At 40.4% G+C, this 17,700-nt stretch overlaps 1 protein-coding gene across 1 annotated transcript; it reads right to left on the bottom strand.

Annotated features, from left to right (window-relative positions):
* Nucleotides 1-388: 388 nt before the first annotated feature.
* UPB1 (beta-ureidopropionase 1) lies at nucleotides 389-17,469 on the bottom strand. The gene is made up of 10 exons (XM_082325348.1): nucleotides 17,354-17,469; nucleotides 16,452-16,623; nucleotides 14,799-14,886; nucleotides 13,991-14,085; nucleotides 13,221-13,382; nucleotides 9,046-9,215; nucleotides 5,569-5,650; nucleotides 4,692-4,734; nucleotides 3,381-3,535; nucleotides 389-527 (listed from the first exon to the last, which is right to left on the bottom strand). The coding sequence occupies exons 1-10, from the start codon at nucleotides 17,452-17,454 to the stop codon at nucleotides 444-446; spliced, it is 1,152 nt and encodes a 383-aa protein (XP_082181474.1). The 5' UTR covers nucleotides 17,455-17,469; the 3' UTR covers nucleotides 389-443.
* Nucleotides 17,470-17,700: the final 231 nt, after the last annotated feature.

Raw genomic sequence — 17,700 nt, 5'->3', positions numbered from 1 at the left:
ATTTGGGTAGAAGGTAAAAACTGGAAAGCAAAGTAAATAGACACACAATGCAAAGCTTATGTAAAAATTTTTATGTCCTCTGAACTCATCATCTCCATCACACTGCATCACAGTACTGAATAAATTTCATCATCATTTTATATCAATGTATTCCTACAGGATATATTTCTAGTAAGGAACAAAAGCTTGGACTCATCAGCGTAAACGACAAAAAAAACACCAAAACCAAGAAGCCATTTTTCAACTAGTTTACTTAACACAATTTTGAATTCTATTATTTACAAGTTGGTTACAACTATTAATACAACTATTATTTAAAAGTTGGTTACAGGAAATTTAAATGACAACATTAAAATAACAACTTGTGATCCACAGTAAAGCTATCATCCAACAGTACCTTTTAATTTGTTATGTGAGATTTGATTGTAATGAGATGCTCCTTCCTACTCTTTGATGATATTGGGTATAAAATAAGGCTGGACTGCTTCAGTGAGCTTGGCCGCATACATTTCATATCTACCAGTCATCTGAAAAAGAAAAATCAAAGCTTCAGTTCTTTTAGTGAGCTATAAAAGTACTTCAGTAGAAGATAAAAATATCCACCATTTTTTTAATGACAACCTATTATTTAATTGCCCCAAAGAGTAAAATCATAATTCACTCAAAATGCAAGACCTCCAATGCCTTAGCACAAACTAATACACTTGCATAAAAGAACTCACATTGTGTTGCCTAAAACTATACTTCTGCCCAAAAAAGAGCAAAGTACATTTCTACTCTAAAAAGTAAAACTCTAAAAAGAACACCTTCCTGCTTTGCAGCTCTCCTTCACTGACAGTCACGTCTGCTGACTAATTACTTAAGGCTATTTTGGTTGTCATGGATAGCTGAAAGTTGAACGTGAACGGTGGACTTACTCTCTTATGCATCAACAATATTCTCTTTTAAGTAAGTTACGTCAGTGAAGGCCGAGGAGTCTCTCTGCAGTTGCGTCTTCATATTATGTCCTTGACAGCTGGTGAACCCTGCTGCCAGCAAGAAGTTTGCATGTGTGCCACTGACGGTACTTGGGTTGCTCTTACTTTATCCATGAATAATACGAAATATTATCATTGCTTTGGGTGATATAGTAAGCTAGGAGGCTGAAACACAGCACTTTACGTAGCGCTATCCTCTTCTGAAGTGCACAGTCTACAACACTGGCTCTGAGACGGGCAAATGACTCCCTTCTTGCCAGAGTGTAACGAGGACAATTTGCTTAGCTCTTTCGCTGCTCTGAGTTTAGCAAAGACATTCTACTTCACGTCCCTTTCACGCATCATTGAGTGCAAATTGCAGATACCAGAGCAGGTTAAATAGGTTCCTACTTGCTATCAAGGATTTTCTGCGGTGGATAAATGATGACTGCATACTTCCTCATTCCCCTCATATCAACAACTACCTCTGTCCTGGCCACAAGAGAGGAAAAGGAAACAGATATCCCCTGTCATATAAACAAAAGCCACCGCTGTGCCCTTATGTGCCAAAAGACCAACAGCAGCAATCCACGCCATCAACGTAAAACTAAGGTGCTGAAAGCACAAGACTTGAAGACAACAAAAAAATAAGCAATCCTATACCAAACAGCTAAAGGTCAGTGTTTTTGCGGTTTGTTTTTCCTAACCAATACAACTGCTTTTGTTCAGATACCCCTACCTAAGCTGTTATAAGCAATGCTCCATGTGCTTCCTGACGCACTAAATCTCTACTCTGCAATAAGAGCCTCAGACTTCGGTGGCAAAGCAAAACTAAATGCCTGCCTGACTTAAAAAAACTGGGAATCTCTCAGCACAATTTAATTCCACTATGTCAACAACCATATACCTACCACATGCATCTGTAAAAGAACAAATGCAGTTCTGTCCAGAAGAGAACCTGAAATTGCTTTTTGTCTTTAGCCCCTATATATGGATTGGCAGCATTACCAAAGAAATTCAGCTCTAGCTAAGAAATGACTATGTTTTAATCAAAAGTTTGTTCAGCATTTCAAATCCACAGTAAATTTGTATTTTTACATCAAATTGAAATCAAAACACGTTATATATTGCACTATATTGTAATGTGCAAGGTGGTTCCCAATAAACTAGCTCTAGAAAATAAGTGTCTGCTTGCAGTCACATCATGTGCAAAAACTGACACTCCTTGCAAATGATTACTTATTTTAAATACTAGATTATCACTGAAGAACCTACATATATTGTGATGGTTGCTAGCCAGGAGTTCTGGTCTACTTTGTTAGGATTCAAATCATGCTGATCTTAAGAGTGGATAGGAAAAAATTCCCGTCTCTAGCAGTACTGAGAACTAGAACAAAAGACCTGTCTCCACAGAAGCAGACAAGATGTTTTCTTCATCAACAAAGCCTATTTAAGAAGTTGCCATCTCTTCTCTCCTTTTGCTTGCCTTCTTTGTTGGTCCAACAGAATATTTGTGGGGCCTGCCGTAACTTGATTGGATTAAAAGAAGAAACTAGAGCATGGTTTGTTTGTTTGTTTGTTTAAAAAAAAAATAAATTAAAAAATCTGGTCACTCTATTAAACCAGTATACAATATAGCACCCCACATAGCTTGTACTGGCACAACCGAAGGGTTAGCAAACTGCAGTGCTGAGGTGGCATTTTCCTAAACCAGCACTGCCGCTGGACAAATTAAATCAAATTACACCCTCAGGACAGATGATCCAAATGCAAAAAAAAAATAGTAATAAGTAAGTTGGCTAAAGCCAGGTGGAGAGGCTTGCAGTCATCTTAATCTGATTTAGATTAATTCAAAAGTGTGTTAGGACGCTTCAGAGATGAATGCACACAGTTCTTCTCTGTGGCTACAACATGTCCACAAATCCAGGGAGTTAACACTGCAAGCAGTTTGCACACAGAAAGTTCTCAGAAGCTGAAAGATTCTTGTGGTTTTGGGTTTTCACTGAATTTCACCAAAACTGACGAATAAGGCCTATAAGAATATAAAGAACTACTGTATCAGGTCAGATCAAAGGCCCATCTCAGCTCAGTGGCAAATGCCTACTTACCTTGCGTAAGGAAATGGCCCACACTTCCCCTAGCAGTCCTCGGAGCTCCTGGCAATCCGCACTTAAGGACCAAAGGCTAAGGTTTTCGTTTAAAAGCTACTGGCCTAGTTTCCCTGAATTTGGCTATTCCTTCTCTGAATCTACTTATGCCTTTGGCCTCCAGAACATCCTGTTGAATTAGTTCAATAATTTAAGCTTTGGACTGTTAAAAAAAAAAAAAGGTTGCCTTTTAACTATTGTAAGATTATACGATCATTATGAAAGCTTGTTTGTTCTAATATCACATACAAGTTTGTTTCTTTATAAGCAGGCTTACCTTAAAATTCCATTTGTCACTGACTTGTCTGCAAAGATTTAGGTCCATCTCTACCACCAAAAGTCCATCCTGAGTGCGAGAGAGTCCAGGGGTCCTACTGCCATCTGGTGCCGCTACGTAACTTGAGCCATAAAAATGGCCCAAGTCATGGTGTGCTTAAAGAAATTTTTAAAAAGCATGTAATGCCATCTGCAAATAAGCATACAGCTTAACATGCAGTGTCCCATAAAACCTGGCTCAATTTCCTGTGGTTGCTCACTCACTGTGCTTTAAGCAAGATTCACCCTGAAGAGTCACAGCACCACCCTAAGGTAACTGCAGTTTTGCCCAATACTCACTGCCATGCACAGTACAGCTTTCACATATATCGAATTAACAGGAAAAAAACCTCACTGCATTGCCTTTTAAATAATGCATTATTATGCTTTTCCATTATTAAGTCTCTGAACTAAATGCTTTGCTTTCATTCTTTCTTATTTAGACTTTAAATGAATTCTAATTGTCAAATCATACATTTCCAAAACAGCTGACAGAGACGCACCCATTCAATTTTCAATACAAAGTCAGAAGTGAAAACACTGGGATTTGAGGTACAGAAAAAAAAAAAAACAAAACAATCTTACTTCATATTGCACACCTCTGAGTTGTGCCAAAAATCAGCCACATCTGTTGTACTACTAAGCAATGGATACCACTGACCTTTTTGCTGCAGCTGCTACAAGCACTTAGCTCCAAAACTAGCTAAGAAAAAGGCTCAGCCCCCCTCCAGATTAAGCCAGAAGCTGTCACGGTCGTCACAGGACAAATTATAGTGTTTCAACATAAAAGTGAAGTACATGCAAGCAAATCGCATGTTCTTCTTTGAGAACGCTCTTTTTTGAGCGTTCTTGTCTTTAACTTCCAGCAAATCTGTGAAACAGGGCAAAACGGCTTGGCTGGGGATTCAGGCTAGGGCTATTGCTGCTAATCTTAAAACTACAAATAAAATGTCATGCATGCACTGACAACACAGGCTAACTTCTGGGATTTCTGTCTTCCAGTCCTACAATACTGCATTGACTCCAAAATTCTCAGTCCTCTGAAAGCGTATAGAAACCTTAGGTATGAACTTCTGGTGACCATATACTGTGGTACCACCACCTTTAATGGGAAGTGCTGCTTCTCCCCAGCTTACAAAACAGCAGCCTTCAGTAAGGCAGTCGCTAGCTCCCATAGCTGTCACGGGACAGACGCTTGCAGGAGAGCTATCGTTTCTTCAGACTTTCTAGTTAACAATTGTTAGCAACCACTGAATGTGATTTCTGAACATACCTTTTCCACCGTCTCCGGAAGTAAAGGCATTTTTGTAGTATTCCTGTGAAACAAGAGGAATCCATAGGTGGCAGTATAATTCCATCTCAGTCAAGAAATCCTTGCTAGCCTACCATATTTAGTATGGAAGTTTATATAAATCTATTACGACTTTTTCTGGCATACTATCAGCACAGTCTAGAGGGAGTCATCAGAGGGGTCTAGCTTCTATGATGGATAGGCTAGAAAACAAGATCTTTTTGCATCACTGCCTGTTGTTCATACGCTTTGGGGAACACGACTCCTATCAGTTTCACAAGTCTAAAGAAGAGGGAAAAGAGGAGACATTTAACCAAACACAGCCTTGCGGATCACAAAAGAAGGCAAGTATGTTCACATCAACGGCAAGAACAAGTCTGGATTTTTGCAGGGAACCTTATAAAGGAACACACATGTAGGGTATTTGGACTAATCTGAAAGCAAGATTGTGTGCAATATTAATTTTCATTATAGAATTTCAGTGTCCAGAGAGAAGTAGTACAACAGCAACCAGTTGTGTACCGCTGACGTGAGGATATATTTCATTTTCAGTCAGTTTGGCTAAAAGAATACTGGTTTCACCATAGAAACTAGGAGAATTAGCGAAAGGGCGGGTGCCTATTGCAAAGGGAGCAATTCAAGAACAGGAAGCAGCTGCAACCAAGAAGCAGGCTGCCAGCAACAAGGCAGCTCTCAATCTCTTTATCACTGTCCACCTTCAAATCGTATTATAAACACTAATACAGCAGTTGTACAGGAGGAATCTGTGCATTCTAGTGCTGTTCAGTTCATTACCTCAAATTAACTTACGCTACAATAGCTGAATTATGCAATGAAATAACAAAGTGAAGATACACACCGTTCCTACCCTGTTGATGGGACAGGTAAAGCAGTGATTAGCTATGGCAGCATTTCTTGCTTCAATTGGCCACAGGGACTCGCTGCAATACACAAAAGAGGCAGGTATTCCCTACTGGTCCACTTCAGAGCGAAATTTAGATTACGACTGTCTCGCACTGTACGTTTTCTGTCAAAGAAGCCAAAGTTAGCTGCTAAGACTGATCTTGCTCTTACAATCAAAATCTCCCCACAGATACAGCCAAGCACTATAATTATTTTCTGCTCAAATATAGGTATAAACAATTCTATCTGATAACCCAGTAAATATGGCTTGGGGGGGGGGAGAAAAAAACTAACACATCTCAAGATTTTCAAAGCAATTAAAGTGTAATACATTTTACTCTCCAAATTATGCAAAAGATTTACACATGTGCTTTCACATTCCATTAACTTTCAATATACCAAACATCACTCTGCAGCAAAGCTGTAAGAGATTCATGCAAGTTGCCTCCTTTTTTCCCAAAATGGCCCAGGAGAGGCTTTTGCAGCAGTGAATGAAAAAAAAATAATGATAGGAATAATAAAAAAAAAAAAAAAGGAAAAGAAAAATCCATTTCCACCAAAATTTCCTACTTCTGTTATTTCAACTACAGTTTTCATAGCACTTTCCAGTAAGTCATTTTCCCACGGTGGGCTGATGAAAAAGAAAGCATGTTTAACAAAAGCATCCCGATAACTTCCCAGTAATTATCTATTAAACCAGTCACTAAATTTACATAAAACCAAGAACTGAGAAAGGAGGAATAAAAAATTCCTTCTCTTTTCCAAGGCTCTACCTCTTTTCCAAAGGAGATTTCAATTCCGACTAATGTTTAAAACTGAAATAGTCTTCTTTTTATTAAATAGTTTGATACACAGGGATCGGACTAGTTAATAGGAGGGCTGGAAGTACTCAGAGCTGCAAAACAAAGGTGATACAATTTGTACATTCCTGTGACAGCGTGTACCTGCCAGATTCTGAGTACCGAGACAGGGTTGCAAGCATCTGACTCATTAATCTCCCGGGCAGACTCAAGAATCCTGAGATGGCCACTGGACTGATTGCAAGGACTTGGTTTATTGCCTCTTTTCTCAATTGCTTTGAGTCTGGCAGCCAGCTCTTCTAAGAAAAAGGGATTTTATTGAAAAGCTCCAGCAAATTACAATTTCACAGAAGAAGAGAGACAGGAAAAAAAGGCTATAGCCAAGAAGCAACCCCAGAGACAGTTTTACACGGGCCTCAAGAGTCCTCTTCCTGCAATAAAAATTATATGCTTAAAAACAATCAGTGAAAGCCAATAATTAGGAGAGCCTGAAGCACCCAGAGTACCAATGAAGTGCTGTATGACAACAGGGTAATTTCTGTTTGCTCTCCTGTTAATGGGCCATAAGTGGACAAACATCACAAATATTATTCTAGTAGTAACATAAATGCCCCAAAAGCATTGTGTATTCATTCAACTCTTTTCAAAGGACATTTTCCGACATTACCCAACCTAAATTATCTTTTGTACCAAAAACTATTAAAGGCAGTTTGAATGACAGAATACTGCATCTAACCTACAGTTCTACTCTCCAGGTTTGTAAATACTTGGTTCTCTGCATCTGAACTGGCTGTGGGTATGAAAATTTTATGCCTCTCATCTGTTCTTCCCCATTTCTACCCTTTTATGAATGCTCAATGTCCTCAGAATTTTCTAGCTGGTCAGCAAGAAAAACTGGATGAATACTCTTGGGCCTTGTCACAGAGGCAGAAAAACTCCAAATTTACATTAAACAGGTAAAGAGAGGGGATTGGTTGAATCCTGAAGAAATGGAAAATGCTAAAAAAGATATTCCTCTTACATTTCTAACTCTTCTATCGTCTTGTATACCCAGTTAGCAAGTCCATATTGCCCGAACATCTCATACATCAAGGTTTACAAAACTGACACTGGAAAAATCTTTTCCTCTAGGTTTAAAGAAATAAAAATGAAAGTATCCTGTAACTGGTCCACACACACAAGACCAGCTGAAGGGAGAGAGTAGAGAAATGAGACAGAATTTTTAGTGTTGTAAGAGATCAGTATGTCTTCTTTTTTTGTTTGCTACTGGATATTATACTTGTACTACAATATTATCGGTAATGATGAAATACGCTGTTAGCTTCCTGAAACTTGTCTTTGGAGCTGGAAACTCAAAGAGAGTTCAGCTAGCCCAAAATATGGGTTTTTATCTCACAAAGGAAATGCTTTTGTGCCAAAGAACTCTGCAAAGCCACTCTCCCCCCCGCCCTGTACAAAGCTAACCACTTATTCTGAAAAGGGTTAAAACATTAATATTTATAATTAAGCATAAACTTCCGTCACTTCCTCAGTCATATGTATGTAAATAGTATACAATAATAAACTACTTTTCAGAGCCTACTGTTATCAGGGGAAAAAAAAAAGAAAAAAAAAAAACAAAAAGAGAAAGCACAGTTGTTCTATCATGTCTTAAGCTGATGTGTAGACACAATCTGTAGACACAGACCTCAATTTACAAATAGTCTAATTTGGAATTTGAAAGTATTGAGTAGCACAGCAAAGAACAGAATACAATGAGAATGAAAGGAAGGCATGCTGATTTTGTAAGGAGGAGTGGTATAGAAACCACTGAAACCATTTCCACCAGGTTTCTACCTAAAGAAAGCCCCCCCTCTGGCCCCAAAGAAATGCAGTTATTTTGCATCACGTTGCAGTATCCCAAGCAATACACAGCCTGTGTCAGACAATGCTTCGGAAGCACGGCACATTCAAAGGTTATTATGTTGAAACATGACTGATGCAGATAATGTAGAGGCAAAGAATATTCAAGATCTAATCCACAAATTAATCATTATGGGCTAGCTAAGAAGTGTATTTTCTTAGCTCACTGAGCTGGCTTTCTTTTTTCTTTTAGGAAGTCAAGTCAGTAGGGTGCAATTAATGTCAATCTGCAGAAGATTAATCTCAAGGGAAACAGTTTACGCTGGTTCAGTCTGGTTCAAGAGGCCTGATAATCACAAAATTGCCAACAGTTAAAGAAAAAAAAAAAATTGTTTTTGAGAACAGGGTTTCTCAGCTTGGCTCTGAAAACTGCAATTTGATACCATACTTATTGGCTCCTAGGTGGACCATGCAAGCTGGCAAGCTAAGCCTGAATGTAAATTACTAACAAAATTTACTAGTTACTAGAATGTAAATTACTAACAAAATTACTAACAAAAGACCTGCAGATACACAACTAAAGTTCTAGAAGAGAATTAGTGACTACGAGCAGACTGGTAGCCCAGAACTCCAGATGGAGAAGAATGTAGATTCCTTCCTGAAGGCAAAAGAAGGAGGCGATACCTCAGGTTCCAAGACCTCAGCAAGGTGTCCCTGAGGCCCCAGCGAGGGGCTCCGAGGTTCAGTTAACCCAGAAAGCATGCGACCGCCTAAATCAGTTTGCATTTTACCTGAGCGTTCCAATAGTGGCTGAAGGGTTAAAGATGATCTCTGCTCCATTCATGCTAAACATGAGCCAGTTCAGAGGGTGATGGCGCCCATAGCAGATATTCACAGCAATTGTTCCAAACTGTGTCTGAAACACTGGGTGTCCTGTATTTCCTTCCATATAGTAAGTAGACTACAAACAAACAAACACAAATGCAGACTTCTTAAAAAAGCAAAAAGAAATACCTCCAACATGGCTTTGGCACTTCCCAATTACCAGCTTCAAGTCATTAGACCACGAGCGAGGACACCACCATTCATTTAGTACGTAGCTCTACTGTAATGGGTATGTAGCAAACAGCGGCACGCTCAGGCTGCTGAGATCAAATTCAAGCCCCTTTCTGTTTCCCTTCACTCATACCACACCTAAGCACTGTCTGACTTTGACATGAACACTTCTGTTAATGCTAGAAACTTCTACAGAAGCTTAAGAGAGATCCACAAATTGCCCAACTTTAGGCACCTCTCAGTACTTTCACCACATAAGAAAATTTTCCTAAGTCATCATGATCCTTTGATTCTGATTAAAAAGAGAGATGATGAACGCTGTTTGAAGAACACGGAACTCCTTTACATTCACCTGTTATGTAATGACACACAGTAGTTTTATGAATGCTATAAGCAAATATCAGTCTATAGCTGAGATTGGTTATTTAAATTTCCTATATGCCTATTGCTCTAAACAAACAGAAGGCTTGAAACTACCACCAGGAAAATCACAGGATAAATCTAGAGAACATTCCTTAAAGAAACTGGAGCCAACTGTTGGCTTAAAAGATCTCGTTTACCATATGGTGCGAACATTCATCTTATCATATTAAACATTTCTAAACAATTAGAAACGCACTGGTTCCTGTAACAGGCACTAGTGAAGAGAAGGACAGGGCATTGTTAACAGCTATCAAGAGACAAACATTGACAGAGATATTCTAAATGGAACGTACAGAAATGGTTCTTCCCAGACACAAGAGAAGGGTAAGTGTGGAGCCACTGACAGTCGCCTGCTTAGTGCTCAGTGCTAGTCAAAAACCCAAGAAAATCTCAGACATCAACAGGAAGAGTATCGAAATGTAACAGAAAACACCATTTTGCTGGTTTATAAGAATTCTGTGTGCCCATGACTTGAGTACTCTGGGTAATCCTAGTGTCTGCATCTCAATAAGGACATACTAGACAGGGAATAAGCAAAGGCAACTGAAACGATGAAGGGGATGGGGCAGCGCCCTTGTGAGGAGCAACTAAAAAGGCTCTTCAATCTGCAGACAGAAGGCTGAAGGCGATATTACGAATGAGATTTACAAAATCACAAAGGCAATGGATAACACGAATGCAGAAATCCCAAAGCAGCAGCGGGTATCGACTGAAATGACACTCTTGTACCTGTTTTCAAACAAAGTAACTTTTTTCATGCAGCAGGCAGCGCACTTCTGAAACGTGCTTCTTGTGAAAGCAGGTATTACCACCGGGTTCAGAAGGGATTAGACAAAGTCTTTGATAAAAGAACCGCAGATAAGAAACGAAATAGACAGGACATGCCACCCAGCATCCCTAATGCAATGAGCGTGGACACCGAGGGAGTACGAAAGTTGCAGAGCAGCCAGACTTACTCCTAATAGTACCTTTTTGTGATGATCTCGGAGACAGAAAAGCAAGATACATCATCCACCAGCCTGACCCAATGGGGCGTGACTCTCACCGTATAGGAAAGGTGTGTTGTAAAACAATCCCCTTTTTATTGAAACTATCTGTCCATTTTAACAACCACTGCCATTGGTCTTGAAGGAAGCAGAACCACACCAGGCCTAAAGCACGCACAGTCACAGCTGGGGAACAAACTAGGGCCTCACCTCAGTGTAGGAGAATGGCATGACAGACACGGGGGGCCATCTTCTGAAACAAGACGGACTAGAGGCTCAGCATGCCCAGTAACTGTCACATCTCATGTTCCTTATTTATTATCAGGTCTCATGAATTTGCACAGTTCCTTGGGCACTGGTTTTTATCTCGTTTCATGTCTGCAGAGAGCACACCACGTGGTGGGCACTCACACAAACCTTTTTCAAAACAATTCCGCTGATTGAATATATTTCCATTTTTCTTCTATTCTCAGTTTTCTTTTATTACAATAGGAGAAGAAAAACAAAAATGCTGTTGCTTCAGGGAATTCATCAGTTCTTACTTCTTTATTACTCACCAGAGTTCACAATCATCTCCACAGCAACAAACCGTGATGTCTCATGAAGGACTGATTTCTGTTTATTTATATGCCGTCCCACACATGGCTGAATAGGCTACAGACCAATCTCCTTCCCCTTTCCATTTAGTTCTCACCAATTCAACAAGGATGACTTTAACAAGGCTCCTTTCCCTATCTGCTCTACAGAGATAACCCACAAAAAGTCATTTCAAATTCAACCCTTCCTTCGGGGTTAACTTTGTTGATAAAGAAAACAACATTAAAGTAACAGCAATGAGCATAAGCCTTCTCTGTAGTCTTGGTGGTTTCTGAAGTTCCTCTATCAGAACTGCTCAGCTCAGAAGAACGGAGTTAATGCTTTGCTAACAAAACCAGCTAAAAAGACAGCGCTGTTTTGGGTAAACACTACTTGCTTCTATAACGAGGTAGATACAACAAGAAACATCAGATCATTATACTATACCTGCAAGATATAAATAGATTGTTTTGTGGTAATTCTGGCATTTAGGATTGTAAGAACTAACTCTTTTTAGGAATTATGCAAAACTCTTAGAGAAACTCTATTTATATTTCACGGGGAAAAGTAAAAATATTTTCTTTTTTTAGGTGCCTTTCATTACAGTTTCATAGCTGGAAACAAGAAGCTTCTTGGAGTCTGTTGATGCTCCACAAAACACTGTCTGGAAAACTGAAAGACATCATATTTTACCATAAGCAACAGGAATTTACTCCTTGTTTGATTCCACAAGGAACAAATCAATAATGTGGAAAGTAACCAAAATTCATTTTTATTAGTGCTTTTATTTTATGTGGGTTTGTCAGTTACTGTTTTGCTAGCTAAAAGGCAGGTCCAATAAAATAATATTAAATATCAAAATAATTGTTAAAGATAGAAGTCAACACTGGTGACTGACAAGCCTGCGCCAGAAATCCATTGTGTAGAAACCTATTAACAGCCTCCTCTGAAGAAACACAAACCAGTCTGATCAGGTCTGGAAGCCCAGGTCAAAACTTCCAGAGGTCTTTGAACACGAAGTTTCAAGACACAAAAAAACTTTAAAAATTAATAAAAAAGCAGCTGGGATTCTGAAGCCTCAGACAGGGAACAAAAGCAACTGCAGGTACATAGCCCCCAGTGCCTAGAAGAAATGTCTCTCTTAATTACTCACTTTAGCTGACAAGGAGAGATTTAGTTAGGTAAGGCAATGTATTTTTAGACTTTGGTTAATTTTTAATCCTGATCTTTCTGCTTGTGATAAGTCTATGGGTGGATAAACACATTTCAGATGTACCAGTTTTCTCCTGACATTGCCTTTACTACCAGTTCAGTTTCTGAAGCTGATTCTGGAGCACGGTCTAAAAACTGCTGGGGGCTTCAGTGGAAGTAATGTGATTAGTAAACAGAAGATGCCATAAACCAGCTTTTCAGTCAGAAGCATAATGAATTAAGGGATTCTGCTCAAAGAAACATAAGCAAAAGAAGTGTCATTTCCAAGACAACCTCACAGAGACACAGAGATCAAACCCATAAATAATGCTCACACCTGAGCCACGAAACAATTGCCTTCCAAATTAAAAGAAGTTCAACACGCACACATGCAAAAACCATCTGAGCCAAACATGCACGACTAACGTAACAAAGCTGTGACTTACAGAATTTTGTTTTTAAGATTTTTGATACTTGTGTAGTTTCCATCAGGCCAAGGAAGAGTACATGACAAAGACTCAACGTTATTTGTCCTTTAAGAGTCATCACTCTCTATTCTTGACAACTTAACTTACTATAATGTCACCCAAGAAAACCTGATTTGACACTTAACGAACCACATTTTCTAGAAATACATTACATTTCCTGCCCATAGGACTCTGATACAACACACGCTGACACAAACAAGAGCTGCAACGTAAGACTAGCTTGATAGTCACAATACTGCGTCTTACCTCATTGAAGTCTCCAATCCTCGGAATGTGATTCTTCCTACTTTTGCCAAGGACAGCTCCAGAATTAGAAATGACCACTGCAGCGTTCCACAGAGTTTCCCCGTGTATTTCATCTCGCTCCAGGATTGGAGACACCACAACCATATTGTATTTCTTTGCCAACTATACAAATGAACACAATTCTCCTATTATACACAAGCCTGCGGTAATTATTTTCATTTTTTGTTCATAAAGAAGGATTCAAAAAAGTTTTCCTCTGGTACATTACTCTGACTGTTATCATCAATGACATTTTGTGTCATTTCACAGCAAGATGCAAAAGATATGTGTGAAAGTGTTCCCTGTTCAGAAAAGGCTAGCTATTCTTCTCCTCACACCTTCATACAAGCATCGTTTAATGCTCAACTGTTCTAGGCAAGAAACACCTTTTAAATGGAAATTAAGAATTCTTCTATGAAGAATCGTTCCTTCCTTGTAAAATTCTGGAGTAGTAAAATGGGAAGTTTCATATGCCTTCCATGGTATAAGGGAGCCTATAAATACAAAGTAGTTTAAAAAATAAATATTGAGCACAGTTGTTATTGTCCATTTCTACTTCACTCACTATCATAATATTTGTCAAGCAAGGTGAAAATTTATTTTTGATTATTTCAGTTTTCTCAGTGGTGGAAGACCGGTACATAAAGAAGAAACCCATGCTAATCAGTGGCAGTTAGGGGCTGGGGCTGGAGGCTGGATGTGGGGGTTTTTTTGCTTGGTTGTTTTTTTACCTCTTGACAGAATTTTGTTGTTGGCCCATCCTCTGCTGACTCAGCAAACTCCGTCCAAGGAAGCTTCTCTCTTGTACAAAAAGCAAAGGGCATGGCTGGAAAACACCAACGCAAGACAAAATTTACAAGAATGTTCATGTCACTCAAGAAATACACACTGTTTGCATGAACACAGATAAAAAATTAAACACTTAAGAAAGATTCAACTGTTTTGTTTAAAGGCAAAAGCTATTTAAAAATATTTTTAGCAAGAGAGGGAGTTTTGGGCCCACACAGAACAAAGAAGAAGAGAAAGAATGCACTTAGTGAAGTCTTACTGGAGGTAAAATACAAAACACACCTCAGTCACTAGCGTACACTTTCTGTGAACAACCTCTTTTCACAACTCGGGCCTTCATTTTGGTTTTTGCCTCTATGAAGCCTCAAAGACTCCATTTAAATGAAAATATAGATTTTTTTATTTTATTTTATTTTAGTATCTGTCTAGAAAATCCCCAAGTTTTGGAAGAAAAAAAAAATGAGGAAAGGATCACGGAGGATGACATGAGGAAGGAGCACACCTATAAATATCACTGTTGCAGCATACGCCAGTCTTCAGCGTAACAGACTTCACATACATCTTCCATACAGTTCTGCTACCTAAGACTCTTTGTTTTCTCCTTTAGAAAGCAAATCAGTAAAGTCAACTGTTGTATCTTGGAAAATCTCTGCTCTTCACTTACAAGACATACTTCTAGTACAGGACACTTGTTAAAACAGAAGGGACTTGACCTCTGACAACCTAGAAGGAATCGCAGAAAATACTCACTCCAAGCCTCCTGGAAACAAACTATGTTGACCCCACATATTGCAGCTACTTCCACAATCTCCTCAATTCGTCGGTGCAGTGCAGCCACCTGATTGCGAGAAGTGTCACGCTATGAAAAAAGCTCTATGTTCTAACTCACTCTTATATTAATAGCCTGGTTTTATCAGCTTTGTTCACATTAAATTTATCTTATTCTATACTTAGTCCCATTGCTTTCAGGTGGAATAACTCAAGAAGTTATCATCCCTGAGCACTGATAATAGAAAGAGTTAGATACAGATTTTTAAAAGCATTTAGATGCTGAAAATAGAGAAAGCGAGCCAATGGAATTCTAATTCCATGGTTACAACATTTAAATATATGGCAACGCACTGCTGACTGACTTGCAAATAGCTGAAAATCTTAACAAAATCAGCAGAAATTATAATTTTGCTGCTCATCATAAAAAACCTACAGAACGATGTTAAGTAAACGTGAATTCAAAGTCAAGTACTCAGAATCTTAAAACATGAGGTAAGGACAGTCCATTTCCTTGGTTATCTCCGAATCCTGCTCACACATGTGGATCTTGGACACTCTCTAGAAGTTATTAACTCCAAACTATTTTCTAAATCCCTCTGTCCAAAGAGCTAAGTACAAAGAGCTAAGTAGATTATTACCAAGAAAAAGCATCAAAGCATTTATTAATTAGTCAAAAAACATTGTTTCCAAACACTTTCTTCTTGAGCATTCTACTAATATAAGCATAGGTGTAGCACTTTGCATTGATACTTTCAGGTGTCAATCAAAAAAAAAAAAAAGACACAATTCAAGTGAACAGTGACCTACAAGCTCAACAACTCTACATCGATTTACAGAAATAGTTAACTAGTTATATATAAGGTAAAATCATTAATATAACTGGTCGTCTTTTTAACAGATGCTACAAAGAATGCACAAACTTGATCCATATACTGAATTAATGACTTGCATCTGTAACAGGTAATCTTTCCAAAACAAATTACCTCAGAAATGTTCCGTCCTGTCACTTTACAAAACTACTGCTCCAGGAGATTTTATAAATGTGGTATTTTCTTTCACTTTTCTAAAGCTACTTTTAGGAGGCTAGTTCTATCTATGTCACCCCCGTGCTTCTGTGTCTAAGATATCAGGAGACAATGGTCACCTTGTAATAGGATTTGGGTTACTGCTGGACAAAGAATAATGAACACAGCTTTATTAATCTGTGTTTACTCTAATGGATTTTCCTATAATGGAACATTTCTCAATTAAAACAAGAACTGCACCTGTGGTTTCCATGGGTTGCCATCTCTTTTGATTTCGGGTAAATGATTTTCTGTTTCATTTTAGAGGCAAAGGATTTTCATGTACAAAATCAGTGACTAAATATTTAGCTTTGGAAAAACTGCAAACAGGTTGGGCAATTCACTAGGTAAACATGACACAAGAGATATTTCTGAGAAACAATAGAACTGAATGTATCATGCAAATTTCTTACAGTATGCTGTATTAAGATAGTGATGGGTGCTATATTGCCAGACAAGGAGAGACATTTCATAATGGAGTTTCTAACACCAACAACTGAAGCGTGTTATTTCTCAATCCAGTAGAAGAGGAGTTACCCACAAACAGCCCAGATCCCAGTCGGTGTACCTGGACTGCCACAGCTGTGTCTGTGGGAAGCGGAATTTTATTTTGTACCAGTCCTACTCGAACAATACGTGGCCTTCTCAATTGCTCTGGAGCAGCTTCAAATCCATAGCCCTGCAGCTCAAAATCTCTTTCCTGAGCTGCTGATAGAGCAGCAGCTGGCAAATCAAGTTTTCTGGATTGAACAGGAAACAAAGACATTTTAAGGTGAGATGTTCTTCTTTTCTGCTCTGAAAGCAACGGATCAAAAGGATCACAACTGCTGCCTGCCCCTGCAGAGCCACCCGAGCTCCCGCGCCCCCATACACAACTATCAGGCAAGGGAACAGTCAGTCAGTAGCCAGGTCTTGTGCAAATCTCACTGCTCTCCTCCATGGCACCAAACTCCCAGTGTCCTCCTCTAGAACTGGGATTTCCAGACACTATTACCTTGCTACAGAAATCAAGGAGCACATACATACAAACACTCATCTGCCACCCCCAGATCATAAACACTTTCCCTCCAACGCGTTTTTCCTCCTGTTAGATCCCCGCTTTTCCAGCTCCCTCACCGGGAAGCCACGACCTCCGCAGCCCCCCCTCAAAGCTATCCCACTCAGGGCTTCCACTCCTGTCAGCCACCTTCCCGACGGCCTCTCTACCGCCCTGCCTCCCAAGCCTGGATTACCCCCAAACCACCCCGGTTCTCTCCCCACAGCCTAACCTCACCGCAGTGCCACAAGCGCCACAGGACCTACCCCTCTTTCTCCTTTTAGCCCAGCCCTGTGTCCTGCGCACCCGTCCTCAAACTGACTCCTTCCCCCTCACTCCCGCGCCGGGCAGCCGCCGAGGGGGACGAGGGAGACGGGACGGGGCACGACCTCCCCGGCGGGGGAGAGGGAGGCGAGCCGCTCCTAGCAGCGCACCTTGCCTCGCCCCCGTAGAGGATCCGCTTCACCTCGGCGAGGTCCTGGGGCGGGATGTGCTGCTCCAAGCACGACTCCAGCGACTCCAGGCCTCCCGCCATGGCGCCGCGCGGGGCGGGACGGGACGGGACGGGACGAGGCGCGCAGGCCGTTGGGCACGCGCGGACCGTTGGGCGCGCGCGCGCCCCCGCGAACTTTGCCCCCGGGCGGCCCCCGCCGGGCCACGCCCCTTTCCCCTCAGGGGGCTCGGGCGGGAGCGGCGGGGCCGCCGCACGGAGGGGCTGGGGCGCAGGGCCCCGGGGCCCGGGCGGCGGCAGGGGGGCCGGGGCCCCTCAGGTGTGGCAGGG

Source organism: Platalea leucorodia (genome assembly GCF_965183815.1).
Source record: "Platalea leucorodia genome assembly, chromosome: 12".
Taxonomy (NCBI): domain Eukaryota; kingdom Metazoa; phylum Chordata; class Aves; order Pelecaniformes; family Threskiornithidae; genus Platalea; species Platalea leucorodia.
This window is presented reverse-complemented; position numbering and strand designations above follow the sequence as displayed.